A 27,826-nucleotide genomic window follows, 5' to 3' on the forward strand; every position below is an offset into this window, starting at 1 on the left:
ATTACTTTTTTTACGGACAGTAGAAATATGACAATAATTTGGGTCCAACAGTTACAACGGAAACAAGCCGCTAAATATTAAAGAGTATAAGCATTGTCTAATCAAAACACATAAAATACATTTTTGCGTGTAATTTGAAATATATATCGGGACAAAAATAAAATGGTCAAGGATAAAAACTAATTCTGCAAAACAGCAAACATCAAAGCAGTTTTAATTTCTAGCAAACATGTTCATTTATTTGTTGTAATATCATACAAGTAAAATCTAAATTTTAAAAAAAGTTTAAAATGTAGAGAGTATACTCATGTGTGTAGTGAAATTAATACAAAATCCAGATAGAAGACAACAATTCCTTGTACAGTGTTTGAAGGAATGGTTCGGACCAACTCCACTTGTTTGTACGTACATGGCATAGACACATGTAATGTTTTACTTCATAAATGATGTGTTTACATAAACTTCAGTATTCTGGATCACGAAATTGCCATCCTTTGAACCTACAAAGAGATAAAATCATTGATACTGTGATAAAAACTGAATATTTGATGGATGCAAAAATACAGACGCCTTTAAGGAATCACGGAAACTAATAGGATTAATTAAATCTTCAACACAAAACTGTTATCCACCTTAACTATCTCTAAATCTAACTTCATATGTTTTCTAAGATAGATCATCCTGCTAATGATAAAATTATTCTTTTTTCAGCGCGATGACAATTGATTTCAAAACTGATATAATATATTTGGTTAGATGTTGTTAGATAAGAAGGACCCAGGCAAATAAGATAAACCAACTTCAATTAAGTCAGATATACCATTTCAAACTACTGGAATGTAAACTTTGAGCACTTCGAAACATTTTTAAAAAGTGTTTTTTAGTCTTTAAAGCACATATTCACTGTTGTTGTGCTGCTGTTATTATTGTATTACAATCACTGTTGCTCCATTATGTTACTGTTCGATATCTTCGATTTTCTTAGATTAATTGATATTAAATCACTTTACTGTTAAACACCGTAGCATTACAGCTACAAAATTATTGACTGGAACTATTTCTATGTGTCTTCTTGCCGTTTTTCTTCAATTAAAATGACATTTCACTTATTAGACAGCTTTTTAATTTTAAAAGTGAACCTTTACAAGGCAGAAATTGAAATAGATATTTTAATAGTTCGGAAATATATAGTAGTACATATACCTTTAGTTTTCAATGGTATCCTCTGTTTAGTGAAATTTGCTTCATTGTCTTTATCATCACCTTTTTGCAATTTTTCATATACACATACATACAAACAAATTCTTAATTATCAAATGCTTTTAATGAAATTTGTGAGGATTGAGAGAAAGAATGTTATTCAGAAAGAAATAGATAGATAGATAGATAGATAGATAGATAGATAGATAGATAGATAGATAGATAGATAGATAGATAGATAGATAGATAGATAGATAGATACTTATCATATCCATTATTATCTGTAATAGAAATAAATATTTATTTATATATTCATAATTTGTGCAGATTTTTACAAAAAGCTCAAGCAGACTTGAAAATTTACTTGGGATGAGCAGAAATTTTAAATTTGAAAATTATCGACGTTACCTATTGCTTTAAAAAAATGTTTGCATTATTTATCTATAATCTATATTTTTAAGGGGAAAACCCTTTGATATAAGCAAATAAACTGTAAAAGATAAAAAAAAAAAGAAGAGGAAGATATATTATTCAAATTATTAAACAACTCTAAATTAAGATCAGTTTGCACTACCTTTCTTTAGAATATCTTCGTATTGGTTTGCGTTTGCATTTGATGTTAAATTGTCATACATATTCCTGAAATATACATCCAAAAATAAATATTGATTATTAAATCAAAGACAATTGTAAAATAAACCTCATATTTACTGTATTGCTTATAGTCCGGAAACTCGGCTTATAACGTACCTAACACGTTTTGTCTTTTCATTGCTAATGAGCAGTTTTTAAAGATCGTTCTGCGTCATACTGTAAATTCCTTAATAAACGCGAGGAATTGATATCCGCGTAGAATCGTGAAAGGGTATCTCGCGGGTTTAAAAATCTCGCTGTTATTTTTCTGACAGATGTAAACTAAAGAATTTAATATAAAAATCTTGTGTTTGCGGTTTCATATTCTTGCGTTTTGATGCAAAACGGTTGAATCACGGAACTAAGTACTCTCGAAAAATAAGGAATCTACAGTATAATTTACCTGGCACTATACATTATGATAACAATAAGCATTAGGCTTAACACAGTTCATTTTGCGTTTTGGTATGTAAATAAACTAAATCTTAAATGAAAGAACACTCGTAAAGACGATGAAGCATGATTTGATACACAAACATTTGTTTTGCAGTGGTCCTATTAGTCAACATTGCATATGAAAAGGAGAGCATATATCGAAATCCCCTCACATTTTCTTGAAAAACAACGGTAGAGGATGGTTTGAATCTGTACGATTTATAAAAATGTTAAAGGATTTATGAGTGTCCGTTTAAATGCAGAAATCTTCTTCGATCCAATTTCATACAAAAGAATGACACTAATCAAGCACGTTCAACTGAGTGAATTTATGATTTCAGAATTTCAACAATAGGGTTTTGTTTATTTCGCTAGAAATTGGTGTTTGGATCGGCTACACCTAACTTATTAAAAGGTTGAACGGCAACAATTTTTTTTTATAATCGGTTTAACAACAGATGCATATGACGTCATAAAAACTTCTTGGTTTGTTCTCAAAAGATACAAATTAACAAACTGAGGACATTTTTACAACAAGAAAACAGAATACATTCTACTGCTACTTGCAAATGATTATTTGTTTACACTTTTATGAATAGTTAAAAATTGTTGTTAATGATCAAACAAGGGTCTTAAACAGCCAAATTTAACATAAGCTTTGAACTTCTGTTACTATTGTCAATAATGCAATGTTGCACACCATTTTAAAGATGAGACAGTTCGTTTTTCGTTTAGGCAAAGTTTTGCAAATTTGTTACGGAAATTTTTAAAAAATCATTTATTTAATTAAAAGAATAAAATACCGGTGTGTGGAACTGAGGAACTAAGGTGGACTTAATAAAAAAAAAACTACAATTCTTCGAAACAATTGCCAATGTATACGAATCATGCACGGATACTTCTGTTTTTCTCCACCTATATATTGAGCATGTGTTTCGGTCTTACACGTTGACTCCGTCGCCGACATCCATCATAGATATAAGCGATAGTAAATTAATGAAAGAAACAACGTGCCGTCGTTTTTAAGGGTTTTATTCTCTACAAAATAAACGCTCCGTTTTCCTAAGTCCATGTTGTCACTGCACAATATACTACAATGTATGATTATTAAATGTGCAATGATATAACATCGTGATACAGGGAAAAGGAAACGTTCTACAATGATTGAAAATTTGTGTGTGCTTGTTTTTTAGTTGATTTGTTCGTCTTCCGGTAGATCTTACTAAAACCTCGGTCATAACTGGTCGTATGTGCTTCTATGGATGGTCTGCGGGCGGATTTAAAAAAGAATTAGCAAGACACGCAAGTGCATCTTAAGGTTTTGGAAGGGCGTCGCTTCCAAGCACGCAAATTGGCTGCTGGACATGCACAATAATCACCACGATTTCTAGAAACGTATGCTGTCAACGAGTACTCGATTATTAGTCAAACCGATCATCGATTAAAATTTTCTATGTCGATTACTCGTTATGAAATGAATAAAAAAAATAAAAACATTTCAATCATTTTTCTTAATGCGACAGTTTTTGCGCTACGAATAAACAGTTTTCTAATCTTAGCATGTTTGATCCGTAAGTTCACTCTTTTCCAGCGGGGTCACTGGTTAAACGGCTAATAATTAATCCCCATGGTTTACTTTCGAAGACATGTACTTGAGGAGAACAATTTATGTTTCTTCTAATCGGTTATTTTTTGGATAATTAGGATGTTTGTATGATGAAAATCATTTTTGGAGATAGGAGATGACAGCTGATTATTGAGCGTAGAACAATGTTTTTAGCTAAACCATCTACACGTACATAATACTCCAGCACACCATAATAGAGGAAATTGTTGTAGGACTTAAACCTCAAAAACTGGGTTCAAAGTTTTAAATAAATCTTTAAGGTTGATACTAGCAAATTTTGTCAGTATGACAATTTTAGTTTGTAAACATAACACTTTCTCAATATTTAAAAAAAATGATTTTTATCCCTCATGACTATCATAATGATATTGAAATCAGAATTTGTAGACTTTGATTTTTATAATGAATGGAATGTAAATGGTGCAAACAGTGTAAATAATTAACATTTTTAAGCAAAGTAATTCACTGCAGATTTTTACTTTCAATTAAAAGTTTTGTCGAAGTGTTTTCAAAAATGTCGTTAAGTTCAACAAATAATTAACACAAATGTAACAACATTCAAAGGTGTAACATTGACAAGGAAAAATTATCCCTTGCCATCCTTCCAAAACCTTATGATGCATTTGCGTGTCTCACAATTTTCATTAAAAAATCACTATAGACCACCTGTCGAAGCACATACGAACAGTTGTGACTGAGGTTTAAACAAAATTGTATGCGACACCTACATCTCGGATATCAAACGACTGTTTCTTTTAAGCTGCACTCTCAGTTAATTTAACATGTTTTTAACGCTACGATTAGGCGCGGAAGCCACGACTGCAAAACTCGTAGCTTATACCACTTATCTTTCCGTCCAATGTAGTGTTGCTTGAATGCAGTAAAGCATGAATAGTGCTCTCGACCTTGTGTAGAGAGTATTTAGCGATGCGCGTAACATTAATGTGTCGGTAGTAGGAGAAAAAAAAGAAAATAATGCAAATCAATTAATTTATTTTAGTTTTAAAAGTAATGGTTACCAACATAAGTCAAAGCAATGCATTTACAAATTAAGCATTTTAGTTGAAAAGTTTATACAAATTAACATACCTTGCTGTATATTCTTGTTGTTCTAAAATTGAACAAAAAGATATCAAAAAATTGTTTAAATTAAGCATTATATATTGCCTATATCTGCACCTATTTAAAAATACCGAGAGAAGTATTAGAAAGAATTCATAATGAATTATGTGTTGCTTTTTGGAAAAAGTATGAATTTATGAACATGAATTTTAATAATGCTTTCTTTTTGTTTGGTTTTGACATTTGAATTATAGGTTAATTGAAAAAAAAAAATTGAACATTAAGGGCTTGTCTTTACCTTGTATGGTTGTGTAGTTGGATGCCTCTTTGTTTGTGTCAACTGTTTTATTTCTAAATTAAATAAATAACACAAATAGCGAATTCTAAACATATACCTATATTGCACAAGGTTTTATAACACTTTCACAATATATAACAGAGATTTATTCTATATCTTAAAAACAAAAAAAATAGAAAGAAAGAAAAAGAAAAATAGGCAGGAATGTTCAGGCGTCCCGAAGCTAAAATATGGCTTGCAAACAGTATTGTGCGAATCAACCAAAAATATTCTTACAGACAGTTTTTCTTGAAATCTCTATAGCATTTTTGACAACGATGTTCATCATTTTATATGAATCATTTTGTGACGTATCCTACCTTGTTTAATTACTTCGACGCATTTGATTAATGACACTTAATCATAAATGTTGCTAAGAAAGATATTTGAATGTCATATATTCAATAATTTGAAGCTCTTGCTTTGGCTTTGAATAGATATTCATTTTTTTTAAATATTGTCAATACAGTTTGACAATTCATGAAAATAAGGCACATTTTTACAAATCAAAACCCATTCACTTAAACTCGAAGTAAATCTGTATGTTTTCATGTAAGAATCACATCGGCTATTATATTCTCAACCAATTTTCTGTAATATATGTAACAAGAGGCCCATGGGCCACATCGCTCACCTGAGGAACATTAGGTATGATAAAGTCAGCTTAATGGAGTCATAATACAAACAATCTGGACAATGTAAAATAATACACGTAGATCCTGTATAAATAAAATCCATTTTTTCCCCTTGGAACTCGGATAGCCGATTGCTGCCAATACTTGCAAGAGCAGACTTTAATCACCGCTCCTGCACATATATAGGGACTCAACGTTACGCAAGCAGGGATGACCGCACACCTACGCAACTCAACAGGTACCAACGTTAACGCAAGCAGGGATGACCGCACACTTGCGCCAACAGCTCAACCTAACGCAAGCAGGGAGTGCCGCACACTTGCGCTAGAAAGGGCAGAACACCAGCAGGGATGACCACACACTAGTGCTCCACCGCAACCACCACCAATACAAGCAGGTATGCCCGCACACTTGTATTAATGCGATACAGGGCAGGGATGACCACACACTCTGTATCATAGGTTAGAAAACACAGAGATTATATAGAGCAGGAATGTCCACACACTCAATCTATCCATACCTGTTTGAATTTAACCCCAAACAGTCGCTCTTCATAATACAATAGACACTGTCCCTATATATGTGCCGGCCTAAAATAATTCATAGTATCTAAAAATTGGAAATCAAAAATAAACAAACTAATCCGGCCTAACCCAAAACTACTTATGCAGAACAACTTATATACATTGAATATTTATATATTGTATAAAAATAATCGTCACAATAATTGGTTAACAGTGGATGCATTAATTAAAATAATCAAGAATCAATAAATCAAGGGCAATAACTCCATACAGTAATACAAAAAGATTCTAATGAAAAAATAGCTGCCTGCTTCAATTTTATAGTCATATCACATGTTGGGATTGCAGTTCTCAAAAAGATCCTTTACAATTGTTTATATATGGGATATTTAGCTACATCAAACTCTGAACCTTCTTGTGAGGCCGAAGAATTGTCCTGGAGCCAAAGTCTTAACAATTGTAAAAGAATCATCTTGCTGATTAGTTTCTGAGAAGAAGATTTTTAAAGATTTACTCTATATATTCCTATGTAAAACTTCAATACCCCCCCCCCCCCCAATGTGGCCTCACCCTACCCCCAGGGATCATGATTTTCACAACTTTGAATCTACACTACCTGAGGATACTTCCACACAAGTTTCAGCTTTCCTGGCTGATTAGTTTCTGAGAAGAAGATTTTTAAAGATTTACTCTTTATATTCCTATGTAAAACTTCGACCCCCCATTGTGCCCCACCCTACACCCAGGGGTCATGATTTTCACAACTTTGAATTTACACTGCCTGAGGATGCTTCCACAAAAGTTTCAGCTTTCCTGGCTGATTAGTTTCTGAGAAGAAGATTTTTAAAGATTTACTCTATATATCCCTATGTAAAATTTTAACACCCACCCCCCAATGTGGCCTCACCCTACCCCCAGGGATCATGATTTTCACAACATTGAATTTACACTACCTGAGGATGCTTCCACACAAGTTTCAGCTTTCCTGGCTGATTAGTTTCTGAGAAGAAGATTTTTAAAGATTTACTCTATATTTTCCTATGTAAAACTTCGACCCCCCCCATTGTGGCCCCACCCTACCCCCAGGGATCATGATTTTCACAACTTTGAATCTACACTACCTGAGGATGCTTCCATACAAGTGTCAGCTTTCCTGGCTGATTAGTTTCTGAGAAGAAGATTTTTTAAAGATTAACTCTATATTTTCCTATGTAAAACTTCGACCCCCATTGTGGCCCCATCCTACCCCCAGGGGTCATGATTTTCTTAACTTTGAACTTACACTACCTGAGGATGCTTCCATACAAGTTTCAGCTTTCCTGGCTGATTAGTTTCTGAGAAGAAGATTTTTAAAGATTTACTCTATATATTCCTATGTAAAACTTCGACCCCCCATTGTGGCCCCACCCTACCCCCGGGGGTCATGAATTTCACAACTTTGAATTAACACTCCCTGAGGATGCTTCCACACAGGTTTCAGCTTTCCTGGCTTTCTGGTTCTTGAGAAGAAGATTTTTGAAAATTTCTCGAAATTTTTCATTAATTTCTAATTATCTCCCCTTGAAAACAGGTGTAGTCCTTAATTTTCACAACTTTGAATCTCCTTTGCCTAAGGATGATTTGTGCCAAGTTTGGTTGAAATTGGCCTAGTAGTTCTTGAGAAGATGTTGAAAATGTGAAAAGTTTACGGACGGACGGACGGACGGACAGACGGACAGACAGAGGACAGACAAAAAGTGATCAGAATAGCTCACTTGAGCTTTCAGCTCAGGTGAGCTAAAAATTGTACTATCTTTCACCGATTTATTAACGAATTTAATTCTCTTCTTTTAGTTGTTTACATGTATAGCAGATAGAGCCTTAAAATTATTATTTACATACATTCATTTCCTTTAAACAAAGCTTTAAAACTGCTGATTATTTTATACTAAATATTCGTATGAATACATTTCGTACCTCTAACATTAACGACAGCATCTATGTAATGGAAACAAGCCGTTTTTAAATTACTATTTCAATATAATTTACTTTTAAGGTTATGATACATTCCCCGAGATATATCGAATGGAATGCCTATCGTAACGTCAAAGTTGATTATGACTTCATGTCATATGAATTACAGACAAGTGACTTTCTACACATCGCTGTAAAATCATTTGGGAAGCCTTAACATTCCCGCTTACAAATGAAACCAATGGCCTGAGAGCAGAAGGATTTAATTTTTATATGCAAAAAAATGTCAAGCCAGATAGCAAAGAGAAATCTCTGAAAAAGTTTTAAATTTTATTTCATAAAAAAAAGTTTCTTTTTTTAGTAGTTTTTAGTATAAATCAAGCAACATTTAGAATGATTAATTCAAAATAAAACAAATTACTGTTATTTGTAAATGTTTAAACACTCATTATTATAAACACTAATTGCACCTTACCTATCTTTTTTCTCAAATGCTAAAATATGAAATAAATGAAAACAATAATTTCAGAAGCATTTCTACTGAAAATATCAATTTTTTTCTTTATACTTATTTAACATGATTGTACTTCCAGATGTTTATGACAGCAAAATATAACTATTTATGAAAGAAGTCCAATTATTAGTGATACCGTTGATTTATTAATAACGATAAATAGATAAAGATGTATCACACACGTCCATTCTTCCCAAAACAAAATACAATTGAGATAATTGAACCCAAATCTAAAATCTTTTTTATCAAAACGTTTAATGAGTCAAACAATGTGCAAAAAGCTTTGCACTTCAACATGTGCTTTTGTTAGTAAACAAAGTTAAAGCAGCTTTTTGGCATTTTTATACTATTGAATATCTTCGGGTACTGTATGAGGAATTCGTAAAATTTTAAATCTTATTCAATTTTTTTTTTTATGTTTTTAATGTCCAGTTAAATCATACTTAGCGACAATATAATCTTCTTTAAAAAGGTGTTTATTTAAACGTTTAAACATTTTTTCGATCATTCAAACAGCCTGATCATTTATATTCTTTTACAACGGATTTGTTTTTAAATTTGTGATGTAGAAATATATAAAAATTATCTTTGACTTAGGGTGAGATAATAAAATTAAACTGTTGTCTGCTACATAAAATTGCTAATGAAAACCATGAGTTGCTAAATAATTACCTATGTTACAGATGCATGAGTAGCGTCTTTGAACAATAATCCCAAGAATCAGTACAATTATGGACAAAACCAGCACCCCTCCAACACTTCCAGCAACTACTTCTGTCTGAGAGCTTGCTACCTCTACAAATAAATCTTTTCTAGTTACATAAAACGGTTTTATTGGGAGAAAAATATTTTGATACGATTTTTCAATATTTAGAGAAGTTAATTTTTCGGACAGGTTAATATATTTGAAGAGACAAAATAACGCTAAAAATTTTATTGAGTCATTGTAAAATTTTAAATCTCACAAATATTTCTTTCCAATCAGTTATCTCCAATATTTTTCCCCTTTACTCATATAAATTATAAGTTATTTCGTAAGAGATGCTATTATTTTACAATTTATCTTCACACATGACGATTGACGTGACAAAAATTCATCTTAACATATCTTCGCGTTTCAAAATGTTTGCTGTTGACTTTAAACAGACTTTCACGTGCACATACTCCGGGATAAAACAGCACTGACTTTCATGTTTCTTTCAGTTATTTCTGAACCATATTATTAAACAATTAATGTTGATGAGGGATGAATAAGGATTTTGGCTACCCTTTAAATATAATATTGTTCTTTTCGGGTAGCTTATCGTTATGACCCCCAAAGTCATTAATAACTGTTTGATATTAACCACGCGCGTGACTTTTGAAGTGAATATTACTCTCCTTTTTTAATTGGACTAGACAGGTATTGGGGAATTGGTTATTACGAATTCTGTCATCCAAAAAAAATTTGCGCTTTGCATTGTGTTTGGCAATGACATTAGTCCGACTTTTAAAAAATGATTAAAGGGGTTTTTTTTGCCTAATAACAACTCATTTGATATGTCTGTATCAGTTTGTTACTGAATCATATAAAAAAAAAAAAAATTTCGATCAACCTGATGATATAGCTACTCTCAAGGTACAATACTCGCCTTGCTCTTCGGGCTATAAACAGCAATGAATAAGTTTTACATAATACACTTACGAGAGTACTTATATGTATAAAAAACAGGCCCATGGGGCACATCGCTCACCTGAGCAACAATATGCATAATAAAATCAGCTTAATGGAGTAATAATAAAAATATATGGACAATGTGTTATAAAACATGTAGATCATGTGTAAATAAAAGTTCACCCCCCCCCCCCCCCGGGAATTCTTGTATTTATGATCCTGTCCCAGATGATTTTATAGTCATCTCACATGTTGAGCATTGCAGTTCTCAAAAAGATCCTAAACAATTGTTTATAAACGGGATGTAAACCTACATCACACTCTAAGCCTTTGTGAGACCCAAGAATTGTCCAGGGGCTTAAGTCTAAACAATTTTCAAGAATCAGCAATATGTCAAATGCTTGCATATAAGTAAAACTATACATGATAACACTTCAGTTTTTGTGAATAATTAAAATGGTTTTTTTGTACAACTAGATCCCCAATGTGTTCCCACCCTACTCCGCAAAATTTTGATTTTAACGAATTTGAATCCAAACTATCTGAAGTTGCTTTCACCTAACTTACAGCTTTTTTAGGCAAATAGATTTTTAGAAAATTAAAACATTTTCTTCATATATTTCTACGTAAATATTTGTCCCCTTCCCTGTTGTGACACCATCCTACCACCAGGGATCATGATTTGAACAAACGTGAATTTACACTACCTGAGGATGCTTCCACATAAGTTTAAGCTTTCCTGGCCAAATGGTTCATGAAAAGATTTTTAAAAATTTACTCTTTATATTCCTTTGTAAAATTCGACCCCCCCCCCCCATTGTGGGCACGCCCTACTCCTTGGGGTTATAATTTTCACAACTTTGAATCTACACTACCTGGGGGATGCTTCCACATAAGCTTCAACTTTCCTGGTTGATTGGTTTCCGAGGAGAATTTTATGGATTTACTCTATTTATACATTTGTAAAATTCGATCTCCCATTGTTGGCCCGCCCTTCTCTTTTGAGTCATGATTTTAACAACTTTGAATCTACACTACATGAGGATGTCTTCACACAAGTTTCAGCTTTCCCGGTTGATTTGTTCTGAAAAGAAGATTTTTAAGTATTTACTCTATATATTCCTATGTAAAAATTCGACCCTCTCCATTGTGGGGCACCCACCCTACCCCCGAGGGTCATGATTTTCACAACTCTGAATATTCAATACCTGAGGATACTTCAACACAAGTTTCTGCTTTCCTGGTCAAATGGTTCTTGATAAGAAGATTTCTAAAGATTTCTAAAAAAAATCTCAATGAGTCCTAATTATCTGCCCTTGTAAAAAGGTGTATTCCCTAATTTTCTCAGTTTTGAATTCCCTTTGTCTTAGGTTGCATTGTTCCATGTTGAAATTGGTCTGGCGGTTCACAGATGTCGAAAATGTGAAAATATACGGACAGACGAACGACAAACAAAATCTGATCAGAATAGCTAACTTGAGCTTTCAGCTCAGGTGAGCTAAAACAGAGAAGTTATATATATCTAGATCACTATATTGAACCTATATTTTAGTTAAACCTTGTACTGTGTTGCATCTGATGACTTCTGAGGAACTGGATCCATAACTGTTCTTTGCAGACATATAAAACCAGTATGTCACAGAGGGTTGAAGATTGCTTACGTGTGCAACATGAAGTTCATTTTCACCATTGTCGTGAAAACGATAAGACATATTAGTTCCATCTCGACCATTCAAAATAATAACAGTAAAAAGCTGTGGATCGCCGTGATTAAAAGATGATATCCATTGAACTCTGGCTTGTGTTCTTTCACATACGACTGATATGTTCCTGGGTGTTTCTGGTCTTCCTTTTCCTTAACACAGAATCATTTGATTTTTTTTACAAAAATAATTTTAAAATTATGTTTTACTATCTGCTCTCATATGTTAATTGTTCCACATCAAAATGTGTTTCGTTTTACCCTTCCAGAATATCTTACTTATAACAACTATTACACAATAATATTAGAATTACAAGAATAACATTTCAAATTAAATGTACAGGTATTTCGTTTCAAACTCGAAATATATAATCACTTACTTTGTTCGATCACAATCACAAGAACTGTTGATTCTCCAAAGATATTGCTCGTTCGGAGATAATAAAGCCCAAAACTACTTTGATCAACAACTGCTTGCTTGAAATAAATAGTGAAATTATTCTCTGCATTTCTTGTGATATTATTCATCATTTGGTTGTTTTTTGTTCCGTTTTTATACTCTAATTCGTAAAGAGGCTTAGGATATGCAATTATCGTGGTTGAAAATTCAATTCCCATTGTGAACGTCACCTCTAGTGTAATTACAGTCTTATCTGGTATCGGTTTGCCTATGAAAAAAAAACAAAATAAAAACTTTAAAATAAAGTCGTTTTTACATTTTTACAGAAAAAAATATGACTTTGAAATTCACATTCTAGGGGAAGAGATTAAAAAAGAAAATGACAACGACATATTTGAATATACAATTCATAAATATGGGGATGAACATAGCTGGGGTTGATTTTTTTTTGGGGGGGGGGCAAAAATAGGTTAGGTAATACCAATAGCTATTTTTTAACGAAATTATTTTTTGGCAAGCAATGGAAGTGAATGTACTCTGATTTTAAGCTTTTGAACAACATATTAGAAATTCGGACCCTCCCTCCAAAAAATATTATATTGTGCTTTATACTTAACTTTAGTCAAAACTTGGAACATATGTTGTTACAAGTCGGGGTGCTGACTATTCCATTTAACATATTCGATGTTTACTATGCAACCCAAAACAATTGCAAAATAAAAAGCAACACAGATGATGAATGTTTATATCAAAAAATGCCTTATATTTGGAAATATATTTGGAACTAAATTACGTAACGGTAACAGTTACTGACTTTTGGAGTTCAATTGACCCACATACTAACGTATATTTAAATAAAGCGACAATCCACACTCGGTTTGAATACGTGTAGGGATCATGCTTTGTATTTGTCAGAGTCTGAAATATTCATCTGGAAAAAAGTGTTAAAACTAGAAGATAACTCACAATTCACAATTAGTTCAACCACTGCTGTCACCGTGCGACCTACTCCATTATTGACCACAAGAGTAAAGTTTTTTGTATCAATGCAAGTGGCTCTTTCAATGGTGAATGTAGTAGTTGCCACCGATAACTGGGTTTTCAACAGCTCTGTCTTACTATACCAGGATACATCTGACAGCGGGTTACTGGAAATATTTCGAGTTATTGTAACTTTCTCACTCTCATTTACTATTTGAAATTGTCTGCTCTCTATGGTAGGTGGGTCTATAATAAGAAATAATTAAATTGAATCGATATCAAAATCCTTTTAAAAGATTGACCTTAAAATAAAACGATCTGCTAAATGGATTAAATGAAATAGTTTAATTAATCCAACCGACAAAATTTATAGTTTTAAATCTAGAGAATGCGGGAGTTTGTTCTCGTTGTAATACTTTACAAAAACTCAATTTCGAAGGGAAAAACAGTGCCAATTTTTTTTCCATATTTAAAAAACTTATTTTTTCACTGTCATAAAACAAAGGATACTTTCACTTAACACTTAATTTTTCAATGTGTTTCGGTCACTATTCTCACTTTTTTATTTCGCTTTAATTTGCTTCAAGTCATTTGTTACAGATTTTGCTCTATTTCCAATAGAAAATTCATTATCATTATGGTTTGAAACTGCGTCGCAATAACATAATGTGTTGTATTCTTTCATACCCTAATTGCTATGCAAATATCTGGAATTAAGACTTGTCTGCCCTTGATTAAAGAACAAATTTCTACATATGTACGGGTGGACCTACTCTTTTAATGACTGGGCTATGATTAGAATAGAGTTGCTGTAATTGAACAACTCTCTCTCTCTCTCTCTCTCTCTCTCTCTCTCTCTGTGCAGTATTCATTTTTAGATACCTCAAAATTCGTCACAAGTATAAGCCATTATTACCATTACCACTACTTAATTTTCTTGAAGAGATGCATTACATTTCCATTATATGAGTAAAGTAATGCATTACCATTACCAATAAACCTAAATAAAGAGTTTTTAAAAATGTTTTACATAAGACATAAATTTACACTACATTGTAATTAAGATATACAACATATATACTGAGCAAAACGTATATATATATATATATATATATATATATATGAGAGAGAGAGCATGGTCCATACAAACTAGTTCAGTGTATGGTTCTTGAACATAGTCAAGAGAATGGTGATTTGTATGTTGAGTTTCTCAAAACAATAGATTGTTTTGATACTTTTATTATCCTGAGGGCAATGTGTGTTGTTGAAACATGTTTCACAGTAAAGAATTTATTGAACGCACAACTAATTGAATTAATTATTTAATGATATTTAACTCTCCATTACAACACTCTTAAAAGTGTGTTGTTATAACGAATTATATTGTCAAAAAAATTAATAATAATATTAAAATATGTTTAGCTCATGAATCATTTCTTTTTTCTTTTTTCTTTAAATAACTTTTATTTATTTAAGTACAATTAACGTTCTTCAATTGATTACAATTTTATGAAGGAATATCCATAAAAAAGCATAGTAATGCAAAATACTCCCTAGAAATCTTCATAAACATGCTTGCAAATGCTCACTACCCAAACACACGCACAAACATAAAATTACTATGAAATTAAGACGATTTTGAGATGGATAAAAGATTTTTTTCTTAAAGATATTTACGAGAAATACTCGAATATAAACAAATTTGAGCTGACGATTTATTAAATCCGTAAAAAAGTGGGCGCCCTCATAATTATTTAGAGAGGCAATAAATCTATGAAAACGACTTCAAACTTTACCATTATATCATTTAATAACGTTGCAATTAAGATATTTTGGTCATTCCTACAATTAAAAGAAATAAGCCAATTTCTAAAATTTATTTCGTCGCAATTTTGAAATGTCTCTTATTAAGAGTCTAAGTGCAGTCATCCTTTTGCTCTTAATATTGAAAAATATAATACTAGTATATACTATAAAATATATATTGCATACATTTATATTTGAAGAATAACATAAATCAAATAATAAATAAATAAAAGCAATCTTACAGAGTACATTGATAATCATAGACTGACTATTTCTTCCCTTCTCTCCATTTCCATAATTATTTTCTGCTGTACATTTATAGGTACCAGAACTGGTTCTTTGTATGTCTAGTAAATGTAGAGTGGGTCCATTCTGTCTGAATCCCGCGTCGTCTACTTTGATCCAGTACATTGCGGTAGAGCTAGGATTGCCAAGGTTGGCCTGACAGGTGATAGACACGTCGATTCCTTCAATAATATTTTGTTGAGACAACGTCTTAACCGTTGGGGGGTCTGTTATATGATGTTAAAACAAACTGTTACATTTGATGTTATAGTTTCCAATTTACGCCAAAACCAGTATTTTTAAAAATGCATTGTTTAATTAATTGGTATGTGTGATGTTTATGCGCTTGTATGTTTACTCGGTATTTATATCTTTTCATTCTCTATGACTAATTTAAACATACGTTGTATAATGTATATGCTGTACATTAATGTCATTTCTGTAATTTTTAAGAGTTAATTATGATTTCCGAACATAAAACATTCCTACATATGGCACATCCGACTTCACATTAAGTGTATTATGAACAAACTGTTTTGTAGTAGAAATGTTAATCAGTTGCAAATTAGCAAATTGCTCCAACCGATTAACAGGTCAATTGTTTAAAAACCTAATTTATTTATTATATCTTATTTTAAACTAGAAACAATATTCATAACTGCAGGAATGAGAATAGAAACACGATAGGAATGTTCTCTTTGTCGATTCTATTAGTTTTATTCAAAATTATCTCTAAAATAACTATTAAGCAATTAAGAATGAAAAAAAAATTAGAAGTAATTTCACTCTATTCTTACAAACGACAGACCCCTCCTTTCCAAATAAAATGATCAACACAAGTTAATATAATTATATTTAAGTGTAGCTTTGCCGTTCAAAATAGCATTTTGGACGTTAGAAATTTGCCCATAATGAACAAATGCATTTGTATCAACTAGATAGAATATTTTGAACTAGTAATAACACGACGTATTTTAATATAATTATATTAAAGGTACAACACTACTTGTTATTTTATTGTTCATCAATAGTTATTCTTTTATAACTCTTTCGATTAATTACTAAAGAAAAGTTCAACCTACTGGGAGTGACATGCTGTTTAACCAGCTTACAAACCACCCCCATCAAAAAATTCACAAAATCAAATTTCATACATAACTGTATTAGACTACGACTGACCAATGACTAGAGTATTGATTTTGCAACGTAAGTTCTCAGCATCCGATCGCTTATTCTAGAAGTAATTGATTTCTGTATTGTATAGTTATACACTTAATACATACAAAGAACATTGACGACCGTCGTCTTAGTGTGTGTCCCCCTCTCTCTTGTGTTGTAGTTGTTCTCTGCTGTACATCTGTATGAACCAGAATCGTTCCGTTGTATGTTATATAACTGTAGAGTGGGACCATTCTGTCTGAATCCTGGGTTATCTACCTTGGTCCAGTAAAGTGTCGTAGAGCTCGGATTCCCAGGGGTTACTGTACAGGTGACTGATAAGTCTCTTCCTTCTATTATGTTTTGATTAGACAGCGTGTTTACTAAAGGGGGGTCTGTGACCAAAATAAATATAAATCGATAAATAATAAAATCCACAGAGAAAGGTATCTTAGCAAACATATTTTGTTGAGAATTGAAAAAACATCAGTAATTCTTTAGAATAATTACGTATAAATTTATATACAAAAACAACCCACATAGAACATTGACGACCATGGACTGACTGTCTGATCCCTTCTCCCCATTACTGTAGTTGTTTTCTGCTGTACATCGGTAGGTACCAGAATTTGCTCTGTGTATATTAGGTAACTGTAGGGAAGCTCCATTCTGTCTGAATCCTGGGTTATATACCTTGGTCCAGTAGAATGTAGTAGAGCTAGGACTCCCCGGGGTGGTGGTGCAGGTGACAGATAAGTTTCTTCCTTCCACCATGTTTTCCTGAGACAGCGTATTCACCATTGGTGGGTCTGTTAAAGTGGGGACAGAAATACTAGTAAACATTGTAAATTTTATATCAAAACTATCCCTTGTACTCTCATCTTAGATGTCTTGCAAAGACAGGATGTAAACAAATGGAAAGTTTGATTTAAAAACATTTTAATTATAGTAATGGAAAAATTTTATTTTATTTTAATGTCCAACTGTAACACATTTTAAAATTGCATATCTCAAATTGTTTTGAATATGTAATTAATTTTGACATAAAATAATGTAATTTTTCTAAAATTGTGTTTTAATAGAAAGAATACTTTTCATTTGTATCCACATTCACAAGACAACATTTCTAGATCACACATACTTACGGTAAATAGCATCATAAATCATACGAATTTTTTCCGTATCGAATCGATTTTTATTACTGTAAATTATTTCATTGTCACGATTTAATTTTTCACTACATATTTTTGTTACTGAACCTATGTAGACCATCTTTGACAAATAAAAATGAAACAAAAAGAATGGTAAGAGGCAATAACAAATTTTAAAACGACAAATTTCTAGCAAAAAGATAAGATACATGAGGCATATGAAATATTCAGCTAGTATACAATCATATCAACTTTTATTTAATTTTATAGGATATGATTTCTGATAGTTTAAATGTAATAATTTTTTCTTTTAATTTTTAAAACATATTTTTTCAGATTTTGATGTCAACTGGCTGGTTTTGCAAAATATACATGTATTATTTCATTGCAGTTTCCAATAGTATAATTCATAATAATATTTTAGAGCCCGTTAAAAAAAATCGATTTTCCGCCTTGGTGACAGTCTTGTTTTCGTCAGCAGCTCAATAAATCCAGACGCCCGTCGCTTCGCCTGCATCAAAGACATGCCGCCGAAACTCCCATACAATACGACCGCATTAGAGCTGGCTGGATCACTTTGCAGGCATCAAAGAAATACAGCTCTCTAAACGACTATGAATAAAGACTGTTTTGTTTTCATTCCCATAGACTTATATGCATGCATGCAAGCACAAATACATGCGTCTACTGATAAATGTTGTTTGTATTTTGATTTCTTGAACACTGTAGGTCACAGATTATTTACATGTTTGAATCATACCGATGCATTCACTTTCTTACTTTCTATCTCTTCTCTCATTCAAGTCACGAGGGTAAATTCTTAACTCTGCCTAATACGGTCCGATTGGACAAGGTTCAGTGCATTCTAATAAGCTCAATCGGTTGCAACTATAATTAACGACATAAATTATTCAGAGTGCTATGATAAGAACAAAAATAAGGAGATTTTTTTGAAAATCTGGCTCCATCGTCATCAATATCTGAAATTAAACAACTCATTCCTCAACTCAAAACCTGTTTTTGATACCAATACTCAGACTTGAGACTGAGTATTATATTGACTCCAGAAAAGTTGGTGATGGCGGGGCCTGATGGGGCCCTAGCTAAGGTCTCTCTCTCTCTCTCTCTCTCTCTCTCTCTCTCTCTCTCTCTCTTTCTCTCTCTCTCTCTCTCTTTCTCTCTCTCTCTCTCTAGTGTCTGCGTATGCTTAAGCTACATTTTTATATAGTCACTTCAAAGATGCATATTAATAATATTTAATATTAGAATAAATAAGCAAAACAATTGTTTTCCGACCTGCAGTGTACTATCTCTGGTGCAAATGAACTGGTTTTACCGCATGCGTTGTTGTGGCTGCGGCATGCTTTTGATGCCGGCGAAGTTAACGGCTGACTGAGTCTAACAAGCGGCTGACGTAAATATTGGCTGTCACCAAATGGGAAAATCGACGATATTTTGAAACAAGCTCTATATTGACTAATATCATTATCATATTTTTACCTTCATGTTTCATCGTAAATTTTAAATATGCTTAAAACGTTCAATTTAGTTTTGGGTTTTTTGGGGTTTTTTTACTAACGGTATTTACTTCCATTTTTTAGTAACGGTATTTACTTCCATTATCTCTGAACTTACATTCCACATTGAGTATTGTGTTTCCAAATGTTGGTGGTTTGTTGCTGTTTGTAGCTCTACACTCTAAGGTCTGGCCGTTGTCTATTCTGTTTCCCGTTAGAGTGATGTGGGTTGTATTTATTCCCGCTCTGCTAGTGATGTCTTTAGAACCCAGGTACCAGGTGATGGTCGGAGCAGGGAATGCATCACTGTTGACTACACATTGGATTACTTTTTGGATGCCTTCTCTTATCGTCAGTTGGTTTTTACTCGGAATCAAGGAAACATTATAAACACTAACTGTGGAATGTAGAATCAAAAGACAAATTTACATATATCGAATTTTTTTATCTTTCAGCATGGTTATAACAAGTTTTCATGCAGAAATAATTTTTCAAACTTCTGAATAATGTCAGCACATTAAAGAGAAACCCATATTTTTGTTGATATTTGTTATCATATATTCTAGCTGGGGAAGTCAAACTAATTGATGTTTCTTATAAAAGACCTATTCATGGCCATTGAATTGATATTTTACATATCATTTATCTTAATTCACATCTTGAGGGCACCCCAACACACATTCTAACACATCCTGGCGACTTGTGTAATTTAAAGATTCATTGAGAGCCACTATTGTATGAGAAATCAATATCATTATAGTAACAAATTAGCCCTAGTGATAAATTGAAATTCAAGAAACCAGTTAGCCTATCTACAGGTAAACATTCATGTGCAAGAATTCTAGAAATTTATTGATGAATGTGCTACTTTATATATTTTTAAAAGTTATGGAAGACACGTGTGTTATGAAGATGAAAAATGACGATACCAAACTCTCAACAAATTAAGTGATTATAAGTGGGCGTATTGATATTTTTTGTTTACTGGTGAATAGATCGTTCCGTGCATTGTACATTTAAAAGGTAGATTTCAAGCTGTGTTTATTAAGCATAACCTGAAAATTCAATGCCAAATTGCAACAGACTACGTCCACCAACCCCTTACAAACTAATACAGTCATACATTGTACTTTTGTCAGTTTTCTATACTGAATTAAAATCTACCGTCACTGATATTCCCGAAAATTGACTGACATTGTCTGTACATTGCATGTACATTTACTGTACAGAGATACTGTACCCCAATGTATCCCACTGTACGCTACTGTACATAGCTACTGTATTCCACTGTAGTCAACTGGACAACACTGTAACTACCCACTGACCATCACTGTACCCCCTCCCCCACGGTACGGCACTGTACGGGGTTCTGACTAACACTGCACGGTACTGTTATTTGCAGTTCACTTTTGAATTGCAAATAACAAACTGCGTTCTAAAAAACGGATTGCCCAGTCGGCAAAAATAAACTTGAGACAAAAAAAAATAATCAATATTTTAAAAAAAGCAGATAAAAAGATAATCAATTTTAATTACCCAATAGATTTCTCTCTCTCTCTCTCACACACACACACACACACACACACACACACACACACACACACACACACACACACACACACACACATATTATAGAAAATATATTATGTAGTTTATAGCGTATGGCATTTTATCAATAAATATATATCTTATTTCTTAAAAATTTGAAAATAAAAAGTAAATCCATAAATTAACGATATTTTAAGAAAGCAGCTTAAAAAGCTACGTCTATTACAATCTTCTGATCATTTTATTTCTTGCTTAAATGAATTATACCACTTCATATGTGACTGAGTGTGTTTAGATCTAAAATTCATAATCATTTATTAATACTGCAGTAGGCGTTATATGAAAAATTGAAATACGAAATTGAATCTACAAGATGTACACATGTAATCAAGCGTCATACTTGTACATGTGTACACAAAGAGCAAGCATGAATATATTTTTTGGGATTCTGTGTTAATTGACTGGGTTTTATTTCAGGGGCTAAAGCACAGTCCACGAGACACGTACAGAGAATTAACAACTCGATCATTTAAAATAGAGCTTGTCATCAACAATAAGAAAATTTATGTAAACAGGTGTATTAACTTATGCCTATTATGCATTGACTGGCCGTTTACAAAATATCATAATTATATAAAATTCATGCACTTTTTTAAAATCAGATTTAACATGTTGAATTCAAAAATATCATATATCTTGTCGTGTATCAGCCCTGATACATGTATTTTGGACTAGGTGAGACAGCAACTGGAAACTAGGGCTGTATCGCCCTCGGGGCTGATATTTCTCTGTCTCAGCCAGTCGTCAAGGGGGTGTATTGCCCTCAAATTTAAAATCGCTAATTTCTATATATATACGTCTGAATGTGTTTAATTGTTGCCGAAAACTGAAAAATAATAATTAAAAAATAGCGCCAAAGTGTGATGTGTATCTAAGTAAGGGGAGGTAACCTACACAACGTTTGTGTATTTAGAACAATAGCACGCTTTATTTAATATCAATCAACGTTTAAATTATGGAGGATATAGAGAAGGACTCAGACGACAGACTCTCTTCTACTGTACTTCAAATGACGATGGTTAGTCAACAAAGTCCGATAACTCTTACAGTATTAACACATATAACGTTAAAAAAAATCAAAACGAACAAGTTTTGTAAATCCGAAAAAAATCTATAACTTCTTCGTGATAATTTATATTCCTTAATTGGAATTTAAATTTGAATTAAGTCTTTGATTTTAGATATATGATATAAACAACATCACACTTTTCATTAGATCTCGGGCCTGGTATCAGCCCTCGGATGGTATCGGCGATACCAACCGCTCGATGGGCTTGGGCCGATACCAACCGCTCGGGCTAATACCAGGGCCGAGATCAAAACAAAAGTGTGATATTCTATATTTCTCATCCTCTGAATTTTGTAGTGTTTTGCATAAATTTTTGCCTTTTTGTAGAAAAGTCAAGATAATTACATGAGCATATTATGGATTCATTGTTATTTATTTTAGTCTGTTGCACTCGCGCATACATATACGAATCGAGTTGTAATGTTTTTGTTTATAATTAATCAATATTCGATTTAATTTGTGAATACGAACATGATTTTTTTTACCAGAGCAGATGGCAAGAATATTGTAATCCGTGTCTTGTATTTCACGTTTGATGCGTGCAGTGATATGCGACACTTTGTGATTTCAATAACGACTAGCGTTTAGCACATAAACAATTATATATTCACGTTTTATTACTTTAAAATTCTACGAATGTATTTTAAAATATACTAAAAGAAAATTAGTTGTAAAAAACCGGTATTTGATTTCGTACTTGAAAAGAGTATATACATGTGTCCTATCATATTGCGGGTTCTATTTATCATGGTATTTCTGTTTACGTATAGCATTTTCTCAAGCTAAGGGTTTTCGGTCCACTTTGCTCCCCATAAACCCTTGGCGGTTTTCATTACGAAAACTCTGTGACAAGCTCCGTTTTATGATTGGCTGCAGCTGCGAGTAGCTGATCCAATTGCAGTGCTTGTGAATATAAACTTTAAAGGGTACTACATGTGTGATCTTTGGTAAAACATTCGCTGATTTTCACAAGTTGAGACACAAGTTCTCGAGTACAGTTTTTCCCCAACAATGGTCTAACCAGATCGCTTTAAAAACCTATACAGTTTACTGGAATTGAACATAGTTCTACAAACTTGTCAAGGGTTGCGTGATAGCATGGAAAGTAAACATGGCGAATGTAGAAGTTGCCTATCCCGTTAGTATATACTAGTACGTTCCTGCTTATGGTTATTGCTTTTAAATGTTCAATGAGCTCTGTTTTATTTAATTTCTTCCGTCCGTAATATTCACGACAACGATACCTGGTTAAATGGCATGAAAGCTTTCAAATAAATCGGAGACCTTTTCACTCCCGGTACAGGTCCTAACAAAACACTATGAATAAAACATTCTGTGCTTTCCCTAGGTTATAACTTAATTCGTATTTAATAGTATCGTTAATTATGTTCCGATATTCGGTCATCATATCAACATGTTTTCAAGTTGTATTAATGCCGTAGTGTGTATATAACCGTTGTTAAATTCTATGAAAATGTAAATATGCAAGGGGCGCTACTCAAGTTGCTGGCTAGATAGCGCCACCATATCACCGAGTTTTCGTAATGGAATCCGCCAAATGTTTATGGGGAGAAAAGTGGACCGAAAGTTCTTAGCTAGAGAAGATGACGCATAGTAGAACGCGCTGAAATTGACATTTGACATCAGGATATTTTTAGACATAATAAACAGAGGCACACTGAACATCTCTAATGTATATAAAAGAGGAAACTCACAATAACACTAGTTTCTAGAAATATTTCCGTATTGATAGATTTTTTGACAAAATGATTCGTATAAAACTACCGCGATATCTTAGGACCGGCTCATAACAAATCAATTGAGATACGCTGTTAGAAAGGGTTATAAATAAAAACAAACATAGTTTAAGTAGTTGTTAAGTGCATAGCTATTTTGAAAGATTGTACGTCAAAACATTAGAAAATGTTAAAACTCCCAACCCAGCAGCTGAGATCCGCCGATCCAGCTGGTAATTAATGCATCGCAAGATTAGTATGAAACCTCCCTTTTTATCAAACCTATCCAAATTGGCTTGAAATTTTAACTGATTTACCCCTGCGATTATTCATGTCATTTAAATTTTAGACCATGTGGTTTTATTTGACCCTCTAAGTTTCGCAGGGAAAATCGTGCCTCGTATTTATCACCCCTGCGAATGTGTTCGAAATGTTTTCTTTATCGTTGCTAAGAATGTATTAAATCCAGAGGTGCACGAATGAAAGTTCACGAGACTTCACCGAGATTTGTTCAGTTCCTGTGAAATTTCGAGCGGAAGTATATGTGTTCGGATAATATTCTCAAAATACGTAAGTACTGATCGATTTTCATTTCATATTCTACTTTGAATTATGTTAAAAGATCAACATCTTTTAATATGTATGTCTTATTTAACCATCTAGCGGTTTTTCAAATTAAACGATGATATTCAGACCAGAGTTATCGTTCATGTTCAACCACGTGTAGAGTAGTTGATAATATAAACATTGGGTTGCTTAATAAAATCATAGCCATGGTTGATGCTTGTGGTGTGCAATACCACGTTTTTAAAAAAATAATGGGTGAATGTTTTGCAGAAAAACTTAATGTATCGAGCAATTTTCAAGGAACATTCTGCATAAAATAGTACAGACTGTTTTACTATTGATGTTATTACTAGGTCAGGCGCGGATCAAAATTCTTCGGGGGGGTCTCAACTACGCATGTTAATTGTCGCAACAGCAGAAAAAAAACTATTTTTTGTATTGTCACATTTATTTCTAGAACACTTTTTATCCCCCAATGAATGAAGATAAAGTTAGAAATCAATAAACCTCTAGAATTTATATTTGACTACAAGTACCTAGATTCTCTAAAATAGACTATAAACACGAGGCACAATTTTTACTGCGAAAGTGAAAGGGTCAAATAAAACCACGTGGTCTAAAATTTAAATGACAATGACATTCGCAGGGGTGTTTATAGTCTATTTCATAGAATCTAGGTATGAAATCTAGAGTTTGTTGATTTTAAACTTTATCTTCATTAATTGGTGGATAAAATGTGTTCTAAAAATAAATGTGGCAATACAAAAAATAGTTTTTGTCTGCTGTTGCAACAATTAACATGCTTAGTAGAGTTTCCCTTGAGGATTAATTTTCGATCCGCGCCTGACCTTGTTAAAGTATCAAAAGTGAAACAGAATATACTATGCAGAATGTTCCTTGAAAATGGCTCGATATACACTGTACTAGGTTTTTATGCAAAACAGACACCCATTATTTTTTTTTTTAAATGGTTTTGCATACCATAATATAAATAGCAGCTATATGGTGAAAAAATACACACATCTTAAAAGATTGTCATGTTTTAACATAAATCAAAGTAGGATATGATATGAAAAACGACCAGTGCTTACGTATTTTGAGAATATTATCCGAACACTTATACTTCCGCTCGAAATTTTACAGGAACTGTACAAATCTCGGTGAAGTAACGTGAACTTTCATTCGAGCACCTCTGGATTTATTATAGACTTATCAGCGGTAAAGACAACATTCCGAACACATTCGCAGGGGTGTGATTTACCTGTTTAGTATACCTCTACATACCATGTCTGGTAGCTTTTAAAGTGGCATGGTCACGATTTTGGTCAAATTTTATTTTGTCTGATTTTATTATTTATGATGCTTCAGAAATGCATTTCAAATAATAAAATGAAATTTGAGAGTCAATCGTAGAGTTATAAGCAAGATACTGAGCTCACAATTCTTTATCTCGTAAACAAGGCTCATGCCCTGTTTTTGTTTACATAAGTTCAATATACATGTCAAAAATCTTTTACAAACTGATTTGTCTATCATCTTATTCATGTCAAACATAAAGAAACAGCTCCTAATGTTCATTCGTTTTAGGTCTAAAACTGGAATTTTCACTTCAACATTCAAAATGTAAAAAAAAAACTTTGTTTACATAGCGAAGAATTGTAAGCTCTGTAACTCCTTTATAACTCAAGGAATGACACTCATATTTTGTTTGCAAGTTAAAAATGCCTCATTGAAGCATTAAAATCGGAAATAATTTTTGACAAAACTCGTGACCATGCCCTTTTTAATGATATGTCTCAGTGTGTAGACTTAACTGTATATGCTAATTTTAATAGTCGTGTTAATGATATTGAAAATTATATTATGATAGGAAAAATATAGCTGATATGACTAAGTTTTTGTTCACTCCCAAAGATATGAAAAGATTTAAAAACATATAGAACAAAAGATGACTTACCTATTATTTTCAATGTAATATTTTCAAAGCAATTGCTGTTAATAGTTGCACTATCACAGAGGGAAAACAATCCAACATCTTGTATTTGAAAATCTCCAAAGCAGACAGACATCTTATTGGCAGTGATACTACAGTTCATTGTTTTATTTCCAAAAGGTGACACGTTTGGTGGGATGCTTTCAGTTACACTGACACAAATAGTTGAATAATTTCTTTTAATAACGTTTGTTATCTGGGCATCATTTATCGTGAAATTAAGACAAACTGTAGATCCTTTTTCGTACATTACTGTAGAAGCTAGGCAATCTGCAAAGTAAATCAGTTTGTTTAAGATTTTTATAAACAAAACAATTCAATACTCTGCATATTTAAAAATTAAAATTTGTAGACTTAAGGTAGACCCAGCGGTTTAGAAATGTGCGTCAAAGTAAACCTTTTTTATTTAATTTGAACAGTTAAAACAACTGAAAAACTTACCAAAGATCCAAAATAGTTATACCTTTGCATGTGTGTTTTCCTACAGTGAGCCTCAGCTCACAAGGTCCAAACATTTTACAGCCAAACTTTAACATAATGAAGTATGATCTCATAATGTATTAAAATATGCACCAAAACACAAACCACAGGTTATAATTTTTAAAAATCTGATAATAGCTGTTTAACGAAAAATATCTTATTGATTTCCTACAAACTACAAAAATATGCGAAAAAAGTACATTCATTTATCTCACAACCTTCCAAAAAATACCAAAAAATTTCATATTTTTGGTAATTTCTCAAAAATTTTACAGTTTACATGCTTATTCTAATAAAGTTTAACATTTATAAGCAGCTATAATTTTTGTTAAAAAAACACAGTTTATCTAAATTGACCAGCTAGGTTTTTTTTATAGTCCCTTATGAAATATAAAGGCTATCTGTCAGTCACTAAAATGTATATACTCAATCAAACTGTAAAATAAATATAAAAATGTTGGTCATAGTTGGTAAACCCGTAGTAACAAGTGCAGTATCTCCCCCTTTCCGGCAAGTAATTTTTTACCAAGTGTTTTTATATATTTATGGTTTTCCTCTCCCTTTTTGATAAATATGAGCAAAATATTTGTATTGAAGCAACCGAAACATAAGTGTGCAATACTCTAAATCAAATCAATATCATTTGAAATGATGGTAAATGTGTCTAAAACTATGACGGGAAATTTATCCCGCTGTGTTAAAAAAAAGAGAACACGACAGCCACTGGGTCTACCTTAATATGATTGACCAATATAGATTTTTTATACGATGTATGCGTAATCCGTTTATCTTACACAAG

At 32.6% G+C, this 27,826-nt stretch overlaps 1 protein-coding gene across 1 annotated transcript; it reads right to left on the bottom strand.

Moving 5' to 3' along the window:
• LOC128169686 (hemicentin-2-like) lies at positions 1 to 27,083 on the bottom strand. Its single transcript, XM_052835784.1, has 15 exons — positions 27,011 to 27,083; positions 26,512 to 26,817; positions 17,446 to 17,715; positions 17,032 to 17,301; positions 15,706 to 15,975; positions 13,643 to 13,903; positions 12,657 to 12,944; positions 12,133 to 12,429; positions 9,593 to 9,715; positions 8,882 to 8,900; positions 5,256 to 5,308; positions 4,985 to 5,006; positions 1,775 to 1,839; positions 1,463 to 1,481; positions 1 to 500 (listed from the first exon to the last, which is right to left on the bottom strand). The coding sequence occupies exons 1-15, from the start codon at positions 27,081 to 27,083 to the stop codon at positions 464 to 466; spliced, it is 2,373 nt and encodes a 790-aa protein (XP_052691744.1). The 3' UTR covers positions 1 to 463.
• Positions 27,084 to 27,826: the final 743 nt, after the last annotated feature.

The sequence above is a fragment of the Crassostrea angulata genome, unplaced genomic scaffold (assembly GCF_025612915.1).
Source record: "Crassostrea angulata isolate pt1a10 unplaced genomic scaffold, ASM2561291v2 HiC_scaffold_171, whole genome shotgun sequence".
NCBI lineage: Eukaryota > Metazoa > Mollusca > Bivalvia > Ostreida > Ostreidae > Magallana > Magallana angulata.